Source organism: Palaemon carinicauda, chromosome 8, assembly GCF_036898095.1.
Source record: "Palaemon carinicauda isolate YSFRI2023 chromosome 8, ASM3689809v2, whole genome shotgun sequence".
NCBI classification, from domain to species: Eukaryota; Metazoa; Arthropoda; class Malacostraca; order Decapoda; family Palaemonidae; genus Palaemon; species Palaemon carinicauda.
Genome location: NC_090732.1, coordinates 125,562,043 through 125,584,801, shown reverse-complemented (window position 1 = coordinate 125,584,801; position 22,759 = coordinate 125,562,043). Strand labels below are relative to the sequence as shown.

The window sequence follows — 22,759 nt, the reverse complement described above, 5'->3', positions numbered from 1 at the left end:
CACTTATACGTGGCACAGAGAACCGCGATACCTATTAAACAAAATATCAAATATTTGAGACAAAAATTCTTACAGTGCGACAATTTCAAATAACCCGCACTCCTTTGCACTGGGTTTGCTTTGTGCCATTCCCCTCTCCTTCCAGCTCTCGCTGTAAACGGTATATCTATTTACTGTAGTATAAAATTACAACTGTATTTTAAATAAACTGGACTTTGATTAAACTGGGGTTTCACTTAACTGTATACAATAATAATGCATGTAATATTCAAATTCTAGTATTGTATTTGTAAATAAAAACATATCTAATTACAATCTTTTCCATTGTTTACGTCTATTCTATTCTATCAGCTAATTAAGGAATGCTACTCAAGGACATTTCATATTAGTAGGTAGTAAGTTGGCCAGGGTACCAGTCACCCGTTGAGATACTACAGTACTACATTGGATCCCTCTCTCTGGTTATGGCTTATTTTCCCTTTGCCAACACATACACATTCTCCTCTTTGATCATATACCTGACAACAATGATATTACCAAACAATTCTTCTTCACTCAAGGGATTGACTACTGGACTGTAATCTAGTGGCTAGTTTCCTCTAAGTAAGGGTAGAAAAGACACTCTAGTTATGTTAGGCAGCTCTTCTAGGAGAAGGACACGCTAAACTCAAACCATTGTTCTCTAGTCTTGGGTGATGCCACAGCCTCTATACTACAGTCTTTCACTGTCTTGAAGTAGTTTGCTTGCATGAGGGTACACTCGTGCACACTATCTTATTTCTCTTCCTTTTGTTTTTTTCAAGTTTTTATATGAAAGTTATCTTATGTTACTGTTCTTAATATATTCAAATAGTTAATTACTTCTCTTGTGGTTGTTTATTTTTTTATTTCCTTTCCTCACTGGGTTACATTCCGTGTTAGAGCCCTTGGGCTTATAGCAGCCTGCTTTCCCAAATAGGGTTGTAGCTTAGCAAGTAATAATAATAATAATAATAATAATAGTAATGAAACAATTATTACTTAATCTATTATATTCCAATTACCATAATAATTTCAAGTTTTATTTGAAATACCGTATGCTCTCCTGTAAAAGACGAGTCCCCAAAAATTTCCTTTAGAAAAAGCGTTTCTAGTACATACTGCATGTAATGGGAGAACGGCAATTTCAAGGCCAGCCTTCTGTTATTAAACTTTTATTATTAATCTTTTACCACACATATTATAATCTTTATTGTTGCTATTGTTATATGTTTATATTTTTAGTATAAAAATAAAAAAATTGCCAGTTTTAATAATGTATTGGCAAAAATATAAACAATCCAGTTGTCCAAAACAACTGTTATGATGACAGAAGTACTATATTGTAATACAGTACTGTAAAGATATGGCACTGGCCTTCCTTAATTTGTTTACTTTGTTGACGTCTTTCATGAAAAACCAAACAACGAATACTTTTTTTTTTACCTTGTAAGGCTTCTTAAGGCACCGTAAAAAAAAACATCTCAAAATACTAAAATGTCATGTATAAAAAATTGTTCTTTTCATACAGGGTATGTTCCAGAGTAAAGAAAATTTTAAAATTCCTAAAATATTTTAAACATTTCTATGCTGTATCTTTGTATAAAATTACTTTTAGCTTTATATCACAATCAACAAGCAATTCTTTAATGTTTTCCCCTTTATATCCTCTAAATCATTTAGATCCCACTGCAAAACATCAATTCACAAAAGGCTTCTAAGATTGGCTCATTTCTATCAACCTTTTCTCCAGTAAAAAAGATTAAGTAAAATACATCTTAGAAAAGTGAAACTACCTGTACTTTCTTCTTTATACATATCACAAAATATGATAACAGATGATATTCCACATTAAAAACCCTATCCAAGATTTTGTTTTTTCAATGATATACTGTAGTTATGACAGACCAAATATTTTTATACTGCTGTAATAAAATATTACATACTGGGAATTTAGGCAACAGATAATGATACCAAAAAATTAATGGAGAACTTTAGTATCATAACAATATACTGTACCACTGTAAATAGAATTACAGGGGGAAAGGGTGTCCTTTACCACCAAAAGTCTGTTGTATCCAAATTATGTTTCGAAAAAAAATAAAATCATACTAAATTGTATATGCTATAGGCCTACTATACATACCCAAAATCTGGGTAACATCAAAACAAGCAACTGAGATTAACACACTTTTGCTTCTCACCCTTGTATAACACAATTAAGGAACATAAATTGAATGAAACTCTCAAAAACAAAGATTACTACATGCATGGGCCAAATAAAAATCTGAATAACTACCGAAAAACTAGCGAGTAACCCGAGTACTGTACTAACTACTAGTTACCCTACTATTAAAATCAAAGAAAATTGTAAAAAAGGTATGCAAGAATATTATAACTGTAAATGAACATATAACTAAATGTAGATACCATATATATATATATGCACATAAGACAATCTCTAGATTAGACAAGATAAAAAATGGTGGCAAATTTGAATTAATTTATCTCATCTGTAGTATACAAAGACTTCTAATTACGAAACCATCTATGTACTGTATAGGCTAGGATTCTGTTATGTAAAGATGTTATTACAAAAAATTTTCCATTTAGTACATAACTTTGTGTATAAAATTACTGTATATTTCAAAAAGGATTCCAAATAAATTGGTGGAGAAACAAGAAAGTAGATAAAGCTTGAAGTAACTCAAGAATAACATTGTTTAATGGGGTTCAGTTAGACTTAAGAAAAACTTAATATGAACAACTGTGAATAGGTTACAACTACTGTTTCCAATGATGTACAAGAATTAATATATGGTTGAAACCACTCAACTGAAACATCCTGTTGCTTGTTATAAAAAAAAAAAAATTACAATATTAAAGCCAGCTCTGTCTGCTCTACCTTTTGATGGTAATTCTCCCTTAATCACTCTAACTCTTTAAAACTGTTTTATTCTTCCTGTTGCCAAACCTTGCCCTTCAGAGCATTTGTAAGTGCTATGAATATTAAGCAAAAGTTGCTGAAATAATTTGATGTCTGAAAGACCTGGAAGAAGAAATGTTACTCATATGAACATCAATTAGGGTTAATTACAGATTGCTTTAAAAAGGATACAGTAAGCATGAAGATGAAAAGCCAGGAAGCTATATATCCTGCAACCAGTGTCATAAGCCGAGTTGATCCTAGATGAGTCTTGTACATTTGTAGGCCTGAGAACACCAGGACAGTGCACAAGATGGCAAGACCAAATGAAGCTGTTGTGCTCACCCCTGAGGATGTTAAAAAATTAAAAATATGTGTATGCAGTACATATTGTATATAACACACCACCATGTTTTAAAGAACAGTTTTACAAAAATGAAGAGAGTACAGTTCAAACTTTAAATTTACATAAAGATAAAAATAAATCTATAAGAGCAATAAAACCACTTGAAATGCACTTAACACAACAGAACATCTAGTACATAATACTCAAGCATATTAATATAAATAAACTTGTAAGATTTATCTTATACAATTATTTAAAAGAATCTTACCCAAGTCATTATGCTTTGATCTTAAAGCAAGCAGTGTTACCACCCTCTAATAGAAAACCCATAAGGGGTTAAGATGTCCTCCTGGATACAGTATTGTTGCTGTGATAAATGCCTCACATAAAAACACTGAACTAATGTATCTTAAAAGTTTGCATTGGGAATTTAAACATCAGCCAGTCATAAAATCCCAATTTTCAAAGTAATTTCATATTTTTCCTAACTATACAAACCATCGTCCTTTAATAGAAGTGATACTTTGAAGAAGCTGGAATGACCGTTAAGCTTTCAACAAGGTAAACATAGTTGTTTGATAGGTGGCGATAGGCTCCACCCACCCGACTGGTGGAACAACCCTTACTTTCACCTTGGCCTTGGCCTTGCAGAGTGGTTTAGGCAGACAGTGTAACTTTAAAGGTCTCAGGTTTTTATAGTTAGGAAAAATAAAAATTGCATCAAAAATTGTCATTTTTTCCTACACAATACAAACTCTCTACCTTTCATAGGAGACTCATCCTTCGGAAGGCAGAAGTCCCTAAAACCAAACTGGCTGGTAAAAGGACCCAGGAAATGTCAATGATCTGTATAAGAACTAAAGTCATGACTCCTGTTAACCCAGTCAACTTCCTTACTACCTGAGCATGAATAAGCCACAGGTTTAAGCTACGTCTCAACTAAGAACTGCCAGACAGTCACTGGAAATCTATATATGTAAAGATATGAAGTCCAAAATATATGGGCCTATGGTAAGCAAAGGGTGTGCATATATTCTATCAATCCTACGTACAGGAAGATGAGGGAGAGACTTCCATAAAAACCAATCTCTAAATAAAAGTAAGAGAGAGGAATCGCAATCAATAGTAAGCGAGAGGAAGGGTGTGTGATTGTTCGCGAGCTGAGCAGTTAAGGTTGCAGCTTGCGATTGCACACGAGTGGCAGTGCTCTCTTAAGAGCGCACAATCATCTTGCCTAGTATTACTATACTGAGAGAAAGAACAAATTTGCGATTGCGAGAATAATTGGTGACGTTCTAATAAATGCTCGCTACCGTGAACATGCATGATGGCATTCCCCTAGATGACCGTGAACAGCTGAGGTGAAAGCAAAGTAGCGTAAAATTTCGCTCTCTTTCTTCGTCCTCGGTGAAGGATTGGACAACACTGTCTCTCACAAGGGGAGATAAACAGTACGATTTGCTTATAGGAAACTCCTATCGATTGGTCTTACAGGATTAATCGTCCAATAATGGAAAAGGAAGGGCAATGGCCCTATTTTCTTTCCTTTGACTAGCAGTGTACAAAGTCAGATGACTACTGTACATGCCTGAGACTCAGGGAACTTAGGGTATAAATAGACTCTCGTACACAAGAAGTTTTACCTTGTTCAAATAGCATCAAATAAAGGCTAAATGCTCATGGAAGTTGCGCCCTGGTGCACTTCTTCATTAGGCATTCTCTACCAGTCTTGTAAGGTGAGCGCTTCAAATGAGTGCACCTTATATCACCTCTAGGGGAGAGCTTGCTTAGGGAGGTGCACGCATGAATCCATTGGATCATGTGAAGCTCTGTATCTTGTTAAGCGTGCTAGAGTGTGAGCACAAAATGTAGAGTGCACATATCAGGAGTGCACTTAGCACAAACAAGGTCTGGTAAGCAGGATTTTCAATCTAGATGGAAAAGGTGGTTAAGTAATGCAGATCATTCATAGGTAAAAGATGATTCAAAGTCTAAACCCACTCCACACTCGGAGACATATTGCTCGCAAGCAAGCGCATCAAACAGATGGATACAGTCTCCAATCAGCAAGGAATGCTTTTTCTTCCCGATAAAATTTTCTTCCGAATTAGATGGAAGTTGGACAATCAGGAAGTCTGTCACAAGGGCGGAAAATTAGCTAGCCGCTTGATTTCACACCCAAGGACAATGTCAAAAGACATTGAAAGTTTTTTCCTCTTCAAGCGATTACAGTACTTACAAAGGTGTAGCACAGCGTCATCAACAGGAAAGTGTCAAAAGTTAAAGAGGAAAATTTTAAAAGCCAACTTTAAAGAGATGCCGAAAAGCACATCTGTGCTATTTAGCAGGAAGAATCAAATTGACTGTTCAGTGTACCACAGAAGGGAGCAAATCTTCCTCACGGCTGCTAACTACTAGCTATTGCCTACACCTCATAAATTTTAACCGAAGAGTTCCAGAAGCCCTTGAATTAATTCTCATATTAAGGTGCGAAGAGTTGTATTCGTGTAAGAACAAACTAATTTTATGAAAGACAGAAGGCAAACAAGATTAAAGTATGGGTATACTCCGCAAATTAAATCCATCAAATGGAATTCCATACTAGAATTATTTATACATGACATTAGTAATATAGCAAATTTGGAAATAATTTGTATTTTTCCTAACATACAAACCTGGAGCTATTTATAGGGTATAACTTTCTGCAACGCTGAAAACCAGCCAAGACAATTTTAGTGAGGGATAACTACCCCATCCGCTAGTTAGCGGGAAGGGGTTGGGGTAGACTAGCTACCCAACTCGCTCACACCTGTCGGTTGAGTAACCACTTTTGCTTTCTGGCAGGACTTCTAGGGGGACAGGGTGGCGGGCCAATTTGTACAAATAGCTCCAGGTTTGTATGTTAGGAAAAATACAAATTATTTCCAACTTTTGTTATTTGTTCCGACACAGATACAAACCTTTGCTATTTATAGGGTGACTTACTCTTAGGAGGGAGGAAGTTCTACCAACTGGCCTTGGTCATGTCCCGGGATTCCCTCTAATTGATCTTTGATCTAATTAGTAAGAACCCTACCCTAGCTAAAATCAAAGTAGTTACAAGGTAACTCAACGATAGCGGCCTGCAGAAGCTCGTGTGAGAGAGACTCGTGGCTTGTCTTTACGTAGGAACTCGAGGATAAGCATGAGTTCTAAGACATATCCAATACCCTCCCTCACGAGGTATTGGTGACGTAACAAAGTATTTATTCATACTCAGGATGCACAAGGGAAATGAATCTTACCTGCAGAGGGGTGGGGTTAGCTATGCTTCGGTCTTGCGGAGCTGTTTCCCGGGGGGGGAGGGAGGGAGGGAGGGAGGGAGGGAGGGAGGGAGGGAGGGAGGGAGGGAGAGGGAGGGAGGGAGAGGGAGGGAGGGAGAGGGAGGGAGGGAGGGAGAGAGAGAGAGAGAGAGAGAGAGAGAGAGAGAGAGAGAGAGAGAGAGAGAGAGAGAGAGAGAGAGAGAGAGAGACTCTTTTTCATTCACCCCAGACTAACCTGGGTAACCTCAGCCCTCAACCCTCTGCTACTTGTCCATCAAGGAGCCTGAGGCATTAGATCACTTGTGCGGCCACCACAGGACCAATGGAGAAGGTTTCCATGCTCCTGTGGGTTACGTCTTTCAGGTAGTGGGCTGTGAAGGTCATCTGACGCTTCCACACGCCCGCTTGCAATACCTGTGCCACAGAAAAATTCTTCTGTAACACCAGAGATGTTGCAATCCCTCTGACATCATGAGCTCTAGGTCGGTTGGACAGAGGAGGATCTGGATATACTGTAGAGCGTATTCCTCATGACCCTCCTCTTGACCTTCCCCGTGCTGACAAAAAGTGCTCGTACACGGGGGCGAGCTTTTGCTGTTTTTCTTAAGTAACACCTCAGACTCCTTACTGGACATAGTAACAGTTGGTCTGGATCTTCGGTTACAGAACGAAGACTCTCTATCCGAAATGGGCCGAACCTGCAGTTCGGCACACCCGGATTTTGAGTCTTAGCTACAAACTCGGGAATGTAGTTGAGGATTACTTCCCCCCATCTCCTAGAGTGGGAGACATCAGCAGATAGATCATGAAATTCGCTGACTCTCTTGGCCGAAGGTAGAGTGAGCAGGAACACCGTCTTCCACGTGAGGTGGCGATCAGAGGCCTGGCGTAGTGGTTCATAGGGGAAGCCCTTCAGATACCTGAGGACCCAAACCACGTTCCAAGGGGGAGGTCTTAGCTCAGCCTGGGGACAAGTAAGCTCGTAACTGCGTATGAGCAAAGAAAGTTCCAATGAGGAGGAAATATCGACTCCTTTCAGTCTAAAGGCGAGACTCAAGGCTGAGTGGTAGCCTTTGACTGCCGACACTGAGAGAAGCATTTCTTCCCGACGGTATACAAGAAACTCCGCTATACAGTAGTTGGAACAGAGGCATCGAGGGGAGAGATACCCCTTCCACAACACCAACCACAGAAAAATGACCACTTCGCCTGGTAGACAGCCTCTGTGGATCTCCGGAGGTGTCCAGGCATTCTTTTCGCAGCCTCTCTGTCTGAGGAGGTGCTGGATAGTCTCCAGGCGTGAAGTCGAAGCGAAGCTACGGCTTTGTGGAAGATGTTGGCATGAGGTTGTTTGAGGAGGTCGTGCTGTGGAGGAAGTTCCCTCGGCATCTCCGTGAGGAGATGCAGAAGGTCCGGGAACCATTCTGCGTGATGCCATAGCAGAGCTATAAGGGTCATTTGCAAGTTGCTGCTTGCTCGTACCTGGTTGAGGACTTTTCTCATCAGACAGAACGGGGGAAACGCGTAAGCGTCCAGGTTTATCCACCGTTGTTGGAAAGCATCTTGCCAATGAGCTTGGGGATCCAGGACTGGGGAGCAGTACAACGGGAGCCTGAAATTCAGGCCCGTTGCGAACAGATCCACAGTCGGGGAACCCCACAAAGTCAGGACTTTGTTGGCTATCAGATGATTCAAAGACCACTCGGTGCCAACTATCTGAGTCGTTCTGCTCAGCTTGTCTGCTAGCACATTCCGCTTGCCCGGAATGAAGCGAGCTGATAAGAGTCACTGAGTTGTCCTCTGCCCATCTGAGTATCTCTACTGCAAGATGGCACAGCTGCTGCGAAAAGGTACCGCCCTGTTTGCTTAGATAAGCTACTACCGTGGTGTTGTCGCTCATCAACACCACGGAGTGCCCCGCCAGGACCTGGTGGAACTTTTTGAGGGCCAGAAAGGCTGCTCTCATCTCCAAGAGATTTATGTGCTGGTACCTTTCTGATTCGGACCATTGGCCGGAGATGTAATGGTGCAGCACGTGAGCCCCCACCCTTCTTTTGATGCATCTGAAAAAAGCATCAATTCCAGGGGAGAGACAAGAAGATCAACCCCTTTGCAGAGGTTCGGCTCCGCCAGCCATCACCTGAGGTCCGACTGTTCCTCTAGCCCTATGCGGACTAGGTGATCCCGGGAATCGGAGTGTTGGTTCCACTGGGATTTTAGTCGCCACTGGAGGGATCTCATCCTGAGGCGACTGTTGGGGACCAGTCGGGTCAGGGAAGAGAGGTGACCGAGAAAGCGAAGCCAATACTGCGCCAGGAGCTCTTCCAGACTGAGGAAAACCTGTGCTATCTCCCTCAGTCTCCGGATCCTTTCGTCTGATGGAAACGCTTTGTGCCTTAGGGTGTCTAATCGCATGCCTAGGTATACCAGTTCTTGAGAGGGGAGCAGTTGAGACTTCTCGAGGTTTACCACGATCCCCAGATCCTGGCAAAACCTTAGAAGCTCGACTCGGTGGCGGAGAAGGGCCGCCTCCGAGTCTGCCAGAATCAGCCATTCGTCCAAGTATCTTAGGAGACGGATGCCGACTCTGTGAGCCCAAGATGATACTAGGGCGAATACTCTCGTAAATACCTGGGGTGCTGTGGAAAGACCGAAACACAGTACCCCGAACTGGTAATGCTTCCGATTGAACATGAATCTCAGATACTTCCTGGAAGACGGGTGAATTGGGATCTGGAAGTACGCGTCCTTCAGATCTAGAGTGCACATGAAGTCCTGGGGTCTTATCGCTTGTCTGACTGTGTTGGCCATCTCCATCCTGAAAGGTGTCTGTTCGACAAACCTGTTCAGGGCCGAGAGGTCGATGACTGGTCTCCAGACGCCTTTTTCACAAAGAAGAGTCGAATGTAAAAGCCTGGGGACCCGTCGAGGACCTCCTGGAGAGCGTCCTTCTCCAACATGGACTGAACTTCTGCCCTAAGGGCAAACTCCTGTGCGGATCCCTTCCCACAGGAGTTCGATGAATTGGCACTCGAGTCAGGTTACTCAACCGACAGGTGTGAGTGAGCGGGGTAGCTAGTCTACCTCAACCCCCTCTCGCTAACTAGCGGATGGGGTAATTATCCCTCACTAAAATTGTCTTGGCTGGTTTTCAGCGTTGCCGAAAGTAATACCCTATAAATAGCGGAGGTTTGTATCTGTGTCGGAACAAACCAGTTTTAGCCTACTATAAGATAATCTTGATGCGACAATATTACTATTTATAGATCCTTTAGTTTTAAATGACATGATTATATTTGTAATGAAACTAACAACACAACGTACTTAGTAAGCTACACAATAAAGATAAAAGATTCACAGAAAGGTTGGTGGCATTGACTAGAACACGTTTTTTTATTCCAGCTGAAAGGACTGTAAGGCAGGTGTTACATGGACACCTTGAAGTTCTGAAATAATAAGGTTAAAACCTGCATGAATAAGTTAAGTGGAAGGATCCGACTGAGATAGCAAGAGACAGGGAGGGCTGGAGAAATCTGTGGGAGGCCCTTTGCATCACAGGACATAAGAGGCATTACTTAACATCGTTATAACGCTGTAGTGAACAATATTTACCAAGTTGGAACAGTCATCGTTAAACATATTAAGGCCAATTAAACTCCACACAAACAATCAAAAAGGTAAAAATAAAGCAAGGTTGGCACTAAACATTTGACCATTTATACAACAAAAATGTTATTTTCATTAGTAAAATAAATTTTTGAATATACTTACCCGATAATCATGTAGCTGTCAACTCTGTTGCCGACAGAAATCTACGGTCGGGATACGCCAGCGATCGCTATACAGGTGGGGGTGTACACAACAGCGCCATCTGTGGTCAGGTACTCCAGTACTTCTTGTCAACACCACCTCAATTTTTTCCTCGGTCCACTGGTTCTCTATGGGGAGGAAGGGTGGGTCAATTAAATCATGATTATCGGGTAAGTATATTCAAAAATTTATTTTACTAATGAAAATAACATTTTTCAATATTAATCTTACCCGATAATCATGTAGCTGATTCACACCCAGGGTGGTGGGTGGAGACCAGCATACATGTTAACAAAGAAGCTAAGTATCCCGTATTTTATTTTATTAGTTATTCAAAAATAACATAAAATAAATAAGTACCTGGTAAGGAAGACGACTTGAACCATTACTCTGCCTTTATTAAGTACGTCTTCCTTACTGAGCGTAGCGGTCCTCTTAGGATGCTGAACGACTCTTAGGTGCTGAAGTATAAAGGGCTGCAACCCATACTAAAGGACCTCATCACAACCTTTAACCTCGGCGCTTCTCAAGAAAGAATTGACCACCCGCCAAATCAACAAGGATGTGGAAGGCTTCTTAGCCGACCGTACAACCCATAAAAAGTATTCAAGAGAAAGGTTAAAAAGGTTATGGGATTATGGGAATGTAGTGGCTGAGCCCCCGCCTACTACTGCATTCGTTGCTACGAATGGTCCCAGGGTGTAGCAGTTCTCGTAAAGAGACTGGACATCTTTGAGATAGAATGATGCGAACACTGACTTGCTTCTCCAATAGGTTGCATCCATAACACTCTGCAGAGAACGGTTCTGTTTGAAGGCCACTGAAGTAGCCACAACTCTCACTTCATGTGTCCTTACCTTCAGCAAAGCAAGGTCTTCTTCCTTCAGATGAGAATGTGCTTCCCTAATCAGGAGCCTGAATTAGTAAGAAACTGAGTTCTTAGACCTTGGAAGAGAAGGCTTCTTGATAGCACACCATAAGGCTTCTGATTGTCCTCGTAAAGGTTATGACCTTTTTAGATAGTACCTAAGAGCTCTAACTGGGCAAAGTACTCTCTCCAGTTCGTTCCCCACCAAGTTGGACAGGCTTGGGATCTCGAACGACTTAGGCCAAGGACGTGAAGGAAGCTCGTTTTAGCAAAAAACCGAGCTGCAAGGAACATGTAGCCGTTTCAGATGTGAAAACTATGTTCCTGCTGAAGGCGTGGATCTCACTTACTCTTTTAGCTGTTGTCAAGCACACGAGGAAAAGAGTTTTTAATGTGAGGTCCTTAAAAGAGGCTGATTGGAGAGGTTCAAATCTTGATGACATAAGGAACCTTAGGACCACGTCTAGATTCCAGCCTGGAGTGGACAACCGACGTTCCTTTGAGGTCTCAAAAGACCTAAGGAGGTCCTGTAGATCTTTGTTGGTGGAAAGATCCAAGCCTCTGTGGCGGAAAACCGCTGCCAACATACTTCTGTAACCCTTGATCGTAGGAGCTGAAAGGGATCTTACGTTCCTTAGATGTAACAGGAAGTCAGCAATCTGGGTTACAGTGGTACTGGTTGAGGAAACTGCATTGGCCTTGTACCAGCTTCGGAAGACTTCCCCTTTAGACTGATAGACTCTGAGAGTGGATGTCCTCCTTGCTCTGGCAATCGCTCTGGCTGCCTCCTTCGAAAAGCCCCTAGCTCTTGAGAGTCTTTCGAAAGTCTGAAGGCAGTCAGACGAAGAGCGTGGAGGTTTGGGTGTACCTTCTTTACGTGAGGTAGACGTAGAAGGTCCACTCCTAGAGGAAGAGTCCTGGGAATGTCGACCAGCCATTGCAGTACCTCTATGAACCATTCTCTCGCGGGCCAGAGCGGAGCCAACTAACGTCAGCCGTGTCCCTTTGCGAGAGGCGAACTTCTGAAGTACCCTGTTGACAATCTTGAACGGCGGGAATGCATACAGGTCGAGATGGGACCAATCCAGCAGAAAAGCATCCACGTGAACTGCTGCTGGGTCTGGAATCGGAGAACAATACAACGGGAGCCTCTAGGTTATCGAGGTAGCGAACAGATCTATGGTTGGATGACCCCACAGGGCCCAAAGTCTGCTGCAAACATTCTTGTGAAGGGTCCACTCTGTGGGGATGACCTGACCCTTCCGGCTGAGGCGATCTGCCATGACATTCATATCGCCCTGAATGAACCTCGTTACCAGCGTGAGCTTTCGATCTTTTGACCAGATGAGGAGGTCCCTTGCGATCTAAAACAACTTCCACGAATGAGTCCCTCCCTGCTTGGAGATGTAAGCCAAGGCTGTGGTGTTGTCAGAGTCCACCTCCACCACCTTGTTAAGCTGGAGGGACTTGAAGTTTATCAAGGCCAGATGAACCGCCAACAGCTCCTTGCAATTGATGTGAAGTGTCCTTTGCTCCTGATTCCATGTTCCCGAGCATTCCTGTCCGTCCAAAGTCGCACCCCAGCCCGTGTCTGATGCGTCAGAGAAGAGACGGCGGTCGGGTTTCTGAACAGCCAAAGGTAGACTTCCTTGAGAAGAAAGCTGTTCTTTCACCACGTGAGAGTAGACCTCCTCTCTTCGGAAACAGGAACTGAGACCGTCTCTAGCGTCATGTCCTTTATCCAGTGAGCAGCTAGATGATACTGAAGGGGGCGGAGGTGGCGTCTCCCTAACTCGATGAACAGGGCCAGCGATGAAAGTGTCCCTGTTAGACTCATCCACTACCTGACTGAGCATCGGTTCCTTCTCAGCATGCTCTGGATGCATTCTAGGGCTTGGTAGATCCTTGGGGCCGACGGAAAAGCCCGAAAAGCTCGACTCTGAAGATCCATACCCAGGTAGACAATGGTCTGGGATGGGACGAGCTGGGACTCCTCAAAATTGACCAGGAGGCCCAGTTCCTTGGTCAGATCCATAGTCCATCTGAGAATCTCCAGACAGCGACGACTTGTGGGAGCTCTTAAAAGCCAGTCGTCTGACGGAGCCGGACACAAGATCATGGTACTGCTGCACAGTCTGTGAACTGTCAACCATGGGGAAGCGAGGAAGTACAGCGACAACCCGAAACTGTCTAGACTGTCTGGGTCGTACAGACAACTCCTTATCGGGTTGCTGAGGTTGCCGCACTGCGTCACAACAAGTCACTTCTGCTGGTTGTTGAACGTCTTCCCAGTGACACACTGACTCCGTAAACAAAAAATCCTCTAACAAGGACTAAGCTTGGACTGCATGTCTTGCAACAAAGCTCAAGGTCTATGGGAGCAGGTGTGGTAACAGACGGGGTTAGCGACTGAAGTGGAACCATTACCCTCCCTGGAAGCATGTTATGCTTAAATAAAAGTCCATAGGAGGCTAAGCAGCTAAAGGCTCCTCTCCAAATGACAGAGTCCTCAAGGGAATATCAGAAGGAGGGAGAATAGCACTTTCTCATCTACAGGAACCATATCCGAGAAAAGCTAAGTTCTCTCAGTGAGGGTTTCACTGGTGCAAAAGCAGCAGACCAGAAGGCAACGTTATGAAACTGCTTGACAGTCTTGTGAGTTGGCAACAACCAAAGATGTGTGACTGAGGAGCATGCGGTAAGGTATGCAGAGCATTCTGTATGCAGAGCATGCTGTATGTAGAGCATGCTGTAAGGTAAGCAGAGCATGTTGCATGGCGTGCGGCTTATGCTGCATGGGATGAGGCTCATGCTGCAAGGGATGAGGCTCATGCTGCATGGTATGAGGCTCATGCTGCATGGGATGAGGCTCATGCTGCGTTGAGGAGGATGCCGCATAGTATGAGGCTCCTGCCTCATGGGTTGAGGCGGTTGCCGCATAGCATGAGGCTCCTGCCTCATGGTTTGAGGAGGATGCCGCATAGCATGAGGCTCCTCATAGCATGAGGCTCCTGCCTCATGGGTTGAGGAGGATGCCGCATAGCATGAGGCTCCTGCCTCATGGGTTGAGGAGGATGCCGCATAGCATGAGGCTCCTGCCTCATGGGTAGAGGAGGTTGCCGCATAGCATGAGGCTCCTGCCTCATGGGTTGAGGAGGATGCCGCATAGCATGAGGCTCCTCATAGCATGAGGTCCCTGCCTCATGGGTTGAGGAGGATGCCGCAAAGCATGAGGCTCCTCATAGCATGAGGCTCCTGCCTCATGGGTTGAGGAGGATGCCGCATAGCATGAGGCTCCTGCCTCATGGTTTGAGGAGGATGCCGCATAGCATGAGGCTCCTGCCTCATGGGTAGAGGAGGTTGCCGCATAGCATGAGGCTCCTGCCTCATGGGTTGAGGAGGATGCCGCATAGCATGAGGCTCCTGCCTCATGGGTAGAGGAGGTTGCCGCATAGCATGAGGCTCCTGCCTCATGGGTGGAGGAGGTTGCCGCAACGCATGAGGCTCCTGCCTCAAGGGTTGAGGAGGTTGCCGCATAGCAAGAGGCTCCTGCCTCAAGGTAAGAGGAGGTTGCTGCATAGCGCTGGTACCTGGCAACTCCCAATGCGGCAGCTCACGCATGGAGGCAGGAGGAGCCTCAACATCATACGTCTGGCAGGGTGGACTGCGCAGAGGTGGAGGAGCGCTCGCAGGAGGAGGTGTGCTAACCTTCTCTGCCTGAAACTCCTGCATCAAAACCGCAAGCTGAGACTGCATTGTCTGCAGCATAGACCACTAGGGTCTATGAAAGACAACAACAAACGGAGCTACTGTCCGTTGAGACTGAGGGTCTAAAACAGCTGGTGCGGCAACAGACGGAGTTACTGCCTGTTGCGGTACCACCTTGCCTCTCTGGGAGGTGTGCAGTTGTCGTACTGCAGCAAGTCCGAACTGACCCAGTGCTAATGGCTACACCTAGGAGTTGGACTTGCGCGGAAGGGACCGACTTGCACTTAAAAGCTGCAAGATTTGGTCCATGGTTTCTGCGAGAAACCTCTTCCGCAGACGAGGAATAAATGGGCTCTCTCGTCTTTGTGTGGGTGGGGTGATCACGTCGGCTACGTGAGTTGGTTACACCCGAAACCACGGAGGGAAACGTCTGTTCGTCGATCAAGGCCTGATGAACCCATAAGTCCTTCGACGTTACTTCTCCCCTGGGTTGGGAGCTTGTAAGAGGTCCCAGACTAGGCGAACAACTGGCACGAACAGACGAACCCTCGAACGCAACACTGTAACACTTTGCGCTTATCACTTTATCACTTTTGATTTTCTGTTTGCACTTATTTCACTGAACTCGAAACTTTAAGTGGTTTGTACCTGAAACACGCAATTCTATCCTTCATTAAAAGTTAGTAATTGCGAAAACAGTATTACAATGTAACAGAAAAACATAATGAAAGATAAATAATTCAGTGGCTGGAAAAGAGACTAAACACTAGATCAAATAAACTACGTTTAAAATCTCTCACCGCATAAAGCCTGGGAACAAGAAAAAAACTCTAGAAACGTTTACCTTCTTCCCCTAAAGAGACTAGGGAGAAGAGCAAAAACGATAACAACGTTACCCGCTTGAACGAAACGTTTACCCTCCTCTCTCTCCCTCCGTCTCTATCTCTCTCTCTCTCTCTTTTGACTTAGAACCTGAGAGATGAGCCCAATTATATATATCGTTAAAACATATTATTGTTAAAGGAAAAAGACTGAAAGATTTCCCAAATAAAAAGTTCCTTTATTAGAATTAAAACCATTTAAGCTAAGAAAGAATGAACAAAACGCTAGAATCGGTTTACTCTTACTGCAACGTGAAACCGTGAATACTCTCTCTCTATCGTAACGATAGAGCGCAAGTTGAACGTTCTGAACGTCAACAACTGCAGAGACAAAACAAAACGTTAGTTCAACTTTGAAAACAGTACGAGACTATCAAAGAAATTCTTTCAAAAACATTAAAATAGCATAAAATGTTAACAGGTAAAAACGAAATGACGGGCTCAATGTTAATTAACTTCGGTTCCAAGAAAAGACCGCCTACTATTAGGAAAGGTCGCATATAAACAAAACATAAAAATTAATTTTAATAAGTTTATAATAAAAGGAAGTTAAAATTAAGAAAGAGAGTCTATACTCTCTTCGACGCCAACACTTCCGTCTAAGGGAAGGGTCGGCCATTTAAAAGTGAAAGAGAGTTCATACTCTCTTCGTCACCAAAATTAAATCAAATTAATTCCAAAAAACTTGCTAAGCTAATGATAAAGCTTCCTGAATAGCGAAGGCTAAACTCTAGAGCAAATACATCACCAAAACGTGAACAATAACTCCAGAATCAACAGCGTATCCATGTAGGTCTAGCCGGAGGCACGACAGAGGAAAAATTGAGGTGGTGTTGACAAGAAGTACTGGAGTACCTGACCACAGATGGCGCTGTTGTGTACACCCCCACCTGTATAGCGATCGCTGGCGTATCCCGACCGTAGATTTCTGTCGGCAACAGAGTTGACAGCTACATGATTATCGGGTAAGATTAATATTGAAAACCAAATAATTATTTCAGTATATACTGTACTAGGGTAGTGTACCTAGGGTTAGCCTAAGTTTAGTCTACCTTCCATAAAACTTGAAACGAACTTATGAAATATTGTACCATTTGTATACATGATAAACAGTCCTGACCCTAGCCTAATCCTACTGAAGCATAGAATATAGTATTCATGCACTCCGGTGGTCATCGAAATACTTAAGAGAATCAAGCATTGTTGTATACAAAACATACTGCATACGGTATCAATTACAAGCTCAAAAAACCAATTGCCACAAAATCTATCCATGCCAGAAATGTAAAAACTGAAACAATATGATGGTACTCAATGTGTAGGCAGTCTACAGGAGAGATCACTCCTGAACAAGTGAGAATACTGATGAACATCAGTGGCATTCATCAACAATGAATTTAGTGAAGCATTGCACTTATGCTAACTTATCAGTAGCCATATTTAGTCTAGTACACGAACCAATCATTTTTATGACACAAAGTTCCTCAAACCTGGCTGAAAATATGACAAATTTAGAGTTAATCCTTATTTTTCTAACTATACAAACCTGAATCCTTTATATAAGATAGAATATCAGTGAAGGTGGAGTACATGACAGTTAAACTTGAAACAAGGTGTAAACAGGTGACCAGTAATTACTGGCTGGAAATTGGAAAGCCCAGCCTCAACCCCGCTTGCTCTCTTCTAGGGGGTAGGTGATGGCTGGAAAGTATGAGTAAAGGACTCGGGTTTGTACAGTATAGTTAGGAAAAATACAATTTACCTCCAAATTTGTCATTTGTTCCCACACGAATACAAAGCCACGTTCCTTACATAGGAAACTAATCGTAGGTGGGAGAAAGTCCTTATTCCAACTGACTGGCTACATATCCTGGGCGACCAAAAACTCCGACCCTTGTAAGTGATGCAATGTTAAGATTCTTGTATGTCAATTGATTTGCTGGTTACACTACCCTCCTCCTCAAAGTATTGGGAATAAAACTTCTATATTATATTAAAGAAAAGCTACAAGTCAAATGGGGCTTATATACAAGCGAATAAATTCCAGCTGGCAGGGTTTCTGATACTGTGCCCCAAGAAAGGGGAAGATAAAAAGGATTGGAAAGGGCCAGTCATTATTCACTTTCATCCCAGTATACCATGTAACCTCGATCCAATGCTAATGGTCTTTGAGAGGAGTCGAGGCAGCTAAACCACCTACTGTGCAGCTACTACAGGTCCTTGCAAAAAGAGGTCTGGGGACCTGTGGGTCAATTCCCACATGGGCACTAGATGGGGACCTGTGGGTCAATTCCCACATGGGCACTAGATGTGGTCTGCCGTTGTCAGATGCCTGGCTGGAGTAATTGCACCACAGAAAGATTCTTACGGAAAACCAAGGGAGTGCTTACTCTTCTGATATCTTAAGCTCTAACCCTAGCTCTACTTGGAGCAAAAGGCGAAGGTGGAAAATAACTTCCCTCAGCTAAAATGAAACCATATTTTTAGTCACCTTCCTCACTCTCCCCATACTGCTTGCATACATTAAAGGTAGCTCCTCAGAGCCCTACCATGACACAGGATCGTCAGTTACTGCTTTAAGGCTCATAACCTGAAACAAAGAAAACATAGAATGAGGAACTGACAGATTTGGGCTTTAGCTATAATCTCAGGAATGTAGGAGAAGAAGAGCAATGCTAAAGGAGAGACCATGAAGCTCGCTAACCCACTTGGAGAAGGCCAAAGCGAGCGAGAAGACTGTTTTCTGAGTAAGGTCCCTATTTGCAGTAAAACCTTAACAGTTCATAAGGTGTCCTCTAAAGAGATCACAAGAACTTAGTAATGTCCCAAGGTGGTGGTCTCACCTCTATAGGAGGACAGGACTACTCAAAACTCTATGAGCATACAGTAGTGAGTTCCGCCAATGAGGATATATAAACTCCTTTTAACCAACCGAAAGACCTGGATCATGGCCGAGTGTCAGCCTTTCACTACTGATACTGAAAAGAGCCCTTCTCTTCAGAGGTAAATTAAAAATTCACATATCAATAGAATTGAGGCTCCGAGAAGAGAAACGCCTCTCCCACGACAACAACCACGGAAGATGGCCCACTTAGCTCGGTACAGAAAAGTTGAAAGATTTCAGGAGGTATCCTGACATCTCTCGCACAACTTAGCACGAAAAGACTCTAAGAGGAGATGCTGGATAATCTATATGCCTGAAGACAAAATAATTCCATCGAACTGTGGAATAACTGGATGTGTGGTTGATAAAACAGGGTGGGGAGAGGAGGTAATTCTCTCGAAGTCGCTATTATAAGAAGTAGAAGGTCCACGTAACATTCTATTTGGGGACATTTTGTGGCTAAAAAAGTTATATTGAGGTTGGGAGTGGATCGGACTCTGTTCAAGACACTCCTTATCAGGCAGAACGGTAGAAAAGCATGGATGTCGAGGTCGTCCCGGCGGTGCTAGAAGGTGTTCTCGAATGCCGCTTCTGAAGTTTCCGGTTTCGTGAGGTTGAGAATGGGTAGACAATCGGGGAACCACACAGTCAGGATTTTGTTCAGTATCCGAGGATGCAAAGATTATTCTGACCCAATGATCTTCGCCCTCCAGCTTAGCTTGCTTGCTGCGATGTTCTTCTTACCTGGAATAAAGCAAGCTGTCAGAGTGCTTGAATTGAGTATTGACCACTCGTGAATTTCCACTTCTAGTTGGCAAAGCTGCAGATAAACAGTACCGCCTTTCATAAGCCACTACGGTGACGTTATTGTTCATCAAAACCACCAAGTGACCAGCCAAAAGAGGGCAAGTGTTGGAGTATAAGGAGAGCCATTGGAAGCTCCAACACAATACGACATCGATGTTCCTGGTTGGTCCGTTGTCCCAACTCTAGGTGTTGTAAGAAGTGAGCTCCCAATATTCCTTCAACGCGTACGTGACCAAACGAAGTTCCGGTGGAAGCAATAGCCAGGAGGAGCCCTTTAAAAGGTTTGTCTCATCCTGGCACCATTCCAGATCGAGTCTGGAATCCTCGCAAATAAGAACTAATGATAGAGGAGGGTTGCTGCCTTGCGACCAATGTCTCTTCAGCTCACACTGAAGGGACCTACGGTGAAGACAACCGTTCAGAATGAGACATTCCAGGGACGCTAGGCGTCCCAGCACCTTCTGCCAAAGCTGTGTTGGCAGATGGGGCAGTTAAGGAAAGGGAGAGCCACCTCTTGAAAGACTTTTCCTACAACTGCATCTATGGGCATACCCAGATAAATTAAGTCTTTGTTTTGGCACTAAGATCGACTTTACCCAATTCACCAAGATTCCTGGACTTTTCTTGGTGGAGAATGTTGAGTGTTGTCCTCTGAGGCTGTCAAGATAACACAGAAGACGAATTTTATTGGCATGTGTCCATGCTGATACTGTACTAGAGTCAAAGCTCTGGTGAAAACATGGAGCTGTTGAGAGCATAAGACTTTGAATTGATACACTGCTCACTATGAGAAACTGGAGGTACTTCCAGGAGTTGAGATGGATTGGGATCTGGACGTACGCATCCTATAAGTCCATAGTCATCATTAAGTCAAATAGCCTGACTACTTGCCTGACTGTGCCTGGAGTCTCCATTTTGAACGAGGTTTGTAGACAAACTCGTTCAGCCTCCAGATGCCTTCTCTACAAGGAGCTGAAAGAAGAAGCCTGGGGAGCCATCATCGACTGAAGAAGCTTGGGGAGCCGTTGTCGACCTCTTGGAAAGGACCCTTCTTCCGCATGGCCTGAACTTCTGCCTGAAGGGCAAGTCCTTCACCGATCCCTGGCAGTAGGATGATGACGTTGCCCAGTGGTCGAATTAAAGGAGGTGGAGTTGATGAACGGGAAGCAGTAACCGGACCAATGAAAGTCCACAGACCACTGTCCTGCCCCGTGATACCATCACTTCATCTACTGGAGTTGTAGGCCTCCTCCCACAGGCTATATTGTAGGACGACTGCCACCGTTAGTGAAAGCACTGGCCTCGCTTTTCTCTGCTATGTCAGTTGTACCGTTGGACCTGTCTTCTCTGAAAGGGTTGCTGCTGTTCCGTTCCATACTTTGAGCTGGATAGGAAGGATGAGGGCCCTTCTTAGGAGCAAGTTTATGTGCCTGTATAGTAGGAGGCAATGATTTCAAGCAGCTGGAAGTGAAAGCAGAATGTGGTAGCCGAAAGGATATTGGTCAGTGCAAAAGTAAGTCCCGACTCGCCTTCCTCCATTTCTAAGCTATCGACTCTACCTTTTCTGTCGGGAACAGAAGACACTTCATTGGCGCGTTGCAAATATTCAAGATCTCTCACTGTACGATCTGTTCATGGAACCAGGAGCACACAGCATCAAGCCTCTTCAAAATCCAGTTCGCACACTGGTTGGTGGACTGATTGGTCAACAATTCGATCACTGTCAAGACATTCTTGAATGCCTTACGCTTGTCGGGGTTCGTCGCGTCCTCGTTGTTGGCCAAAAAGTCCACTGTACCAGACCAGGGGTTGATCCAAAAAGAGGAGAGAGAAGAGTGACCATCGACATGCTCACACCATTCATGGCCTCCATCGGCGTAAAAGTGTGCGCTCGTTTTGAAAGACACGTTGCTCGCCTGCAAAGAGATCCTTGAACTTTTCGAATACGGGAAGTGCACGCATCCCAGAGGTAGAGTGGGCAGAAGACATGCTAACACTAAGCATGTCTCTTCTAGTCTCATGAAGTGATACAGAGACTGGCGTGGCAGAGGATGACTTCAAAGCAAGGTGCCGGAGAAGGAGAAAGATTTCTCTCCTCTTAATAGAGACAAGCTGAAGGTGTTTAGTGCCAGAGTGGACACTCTCTACAGCACTTCCTTCAGAAGCAAGAGCCATCACCAACAACTCCTTAGAAGAAGGGCCTTGCAGTCCCAAGGAGATCCAAACAACTCACATTGTCAACCTGTAACGGGAAGGTCTTCCAGCCTCGAGATTTGTTCCAAGTTAAAGAGCCACCAATCTTCTCCATTTGGCTTCAAGAGGAAACCAACAGAGATGGATTGGAGGGAAGCATACCGGGGGTCAGAGGATGAGTTTGGGATTTCTTTAACTTAGAGGATGACCCCAAAAAGGGAAGAATCCCTTTTGAACCTCCTCTTCCTCCTCCTGCCATACGCAATCCACTCGGAGGGTAACCACTCCAAACAGTTGTCACATGAAGATTCCTGACAGCAGGAGTGCCCCTCTGCAGGCAGGGCACAACAAGTGGGGATCCTTCTCCTTAGCACCCATGAAGGTGATGCACCGTCGACCTGACAACCCCGGGAAAGTCTGCATATCCGCAGGATCTCCAAAGCAAACAATTACTAACACACTGGAAAGAAAAAGAAAAAAGAATTATAAAGCTAGAATACTCCAGCCAGTGGAAGAACATCTGATCTCAATGACAGCTGAATTCAAAGGGAGTGCTAAGCCCTGGACGGTAGTCGCCTGCTTATACCTCGTTGTAAAAGTTTAACTGCCATTTACTCCATCTTCACTGATATTCTATCCTATGTAAAGGACGAGGGTTTGTATTTGTGTAGGAAAAAAGGACTCGCATATTCCTCCTCACATCATTCTTGTGTCTAACTTGTGAAAAGGCTCAAAACTTGTTCTTAGAAACACTAATATTGTAGAGGGACATTTTTGCAAGACAACACTCGCAAATAACATTTGCATTACAGGACCCCACCTGCTCAAACTTTTTCTATTGTCTCCAGCATATCTGAAGTCTAATTTCAGTAAGTCCGCATGTGAACGACGTGTTTTACGAGTGTCTGAAGTTGAAATTTCTTAAGTCCACCATGATTAAGTTGAGCATCAAACACATGACCTTTAACCCACAAATCTAAATTGTTTTCCGTCAGCTGAACTTTCTAATACAGAGG

General features: G+C 43.8%; 1 protein-coding gene across 2 annotated transcripts in view; it reads right to left on the bottom strand.

Annotated features, from left to right (window-relative positions):
- Positions 1-22,759, bottom strand: part of LOC137645887 (keratinocyte-associated protein 2) — a 64,779-nt gene that overhangs the window by 22,713 nt on the left and 19,307 nt on the right. For both annotated transcript variants that reach the window (XM_068378914.1, XM_068378913.1), the window contains one exon: positions 3,137-3,291. In XM_068378914.1, the coding sequence (XP_068235015.1) occupies positions 3,137-3,291 (155 nt within the window). The remainder of the gene's footprint in view (positions 1-3,136; positions 3,292-22,759) is intronic.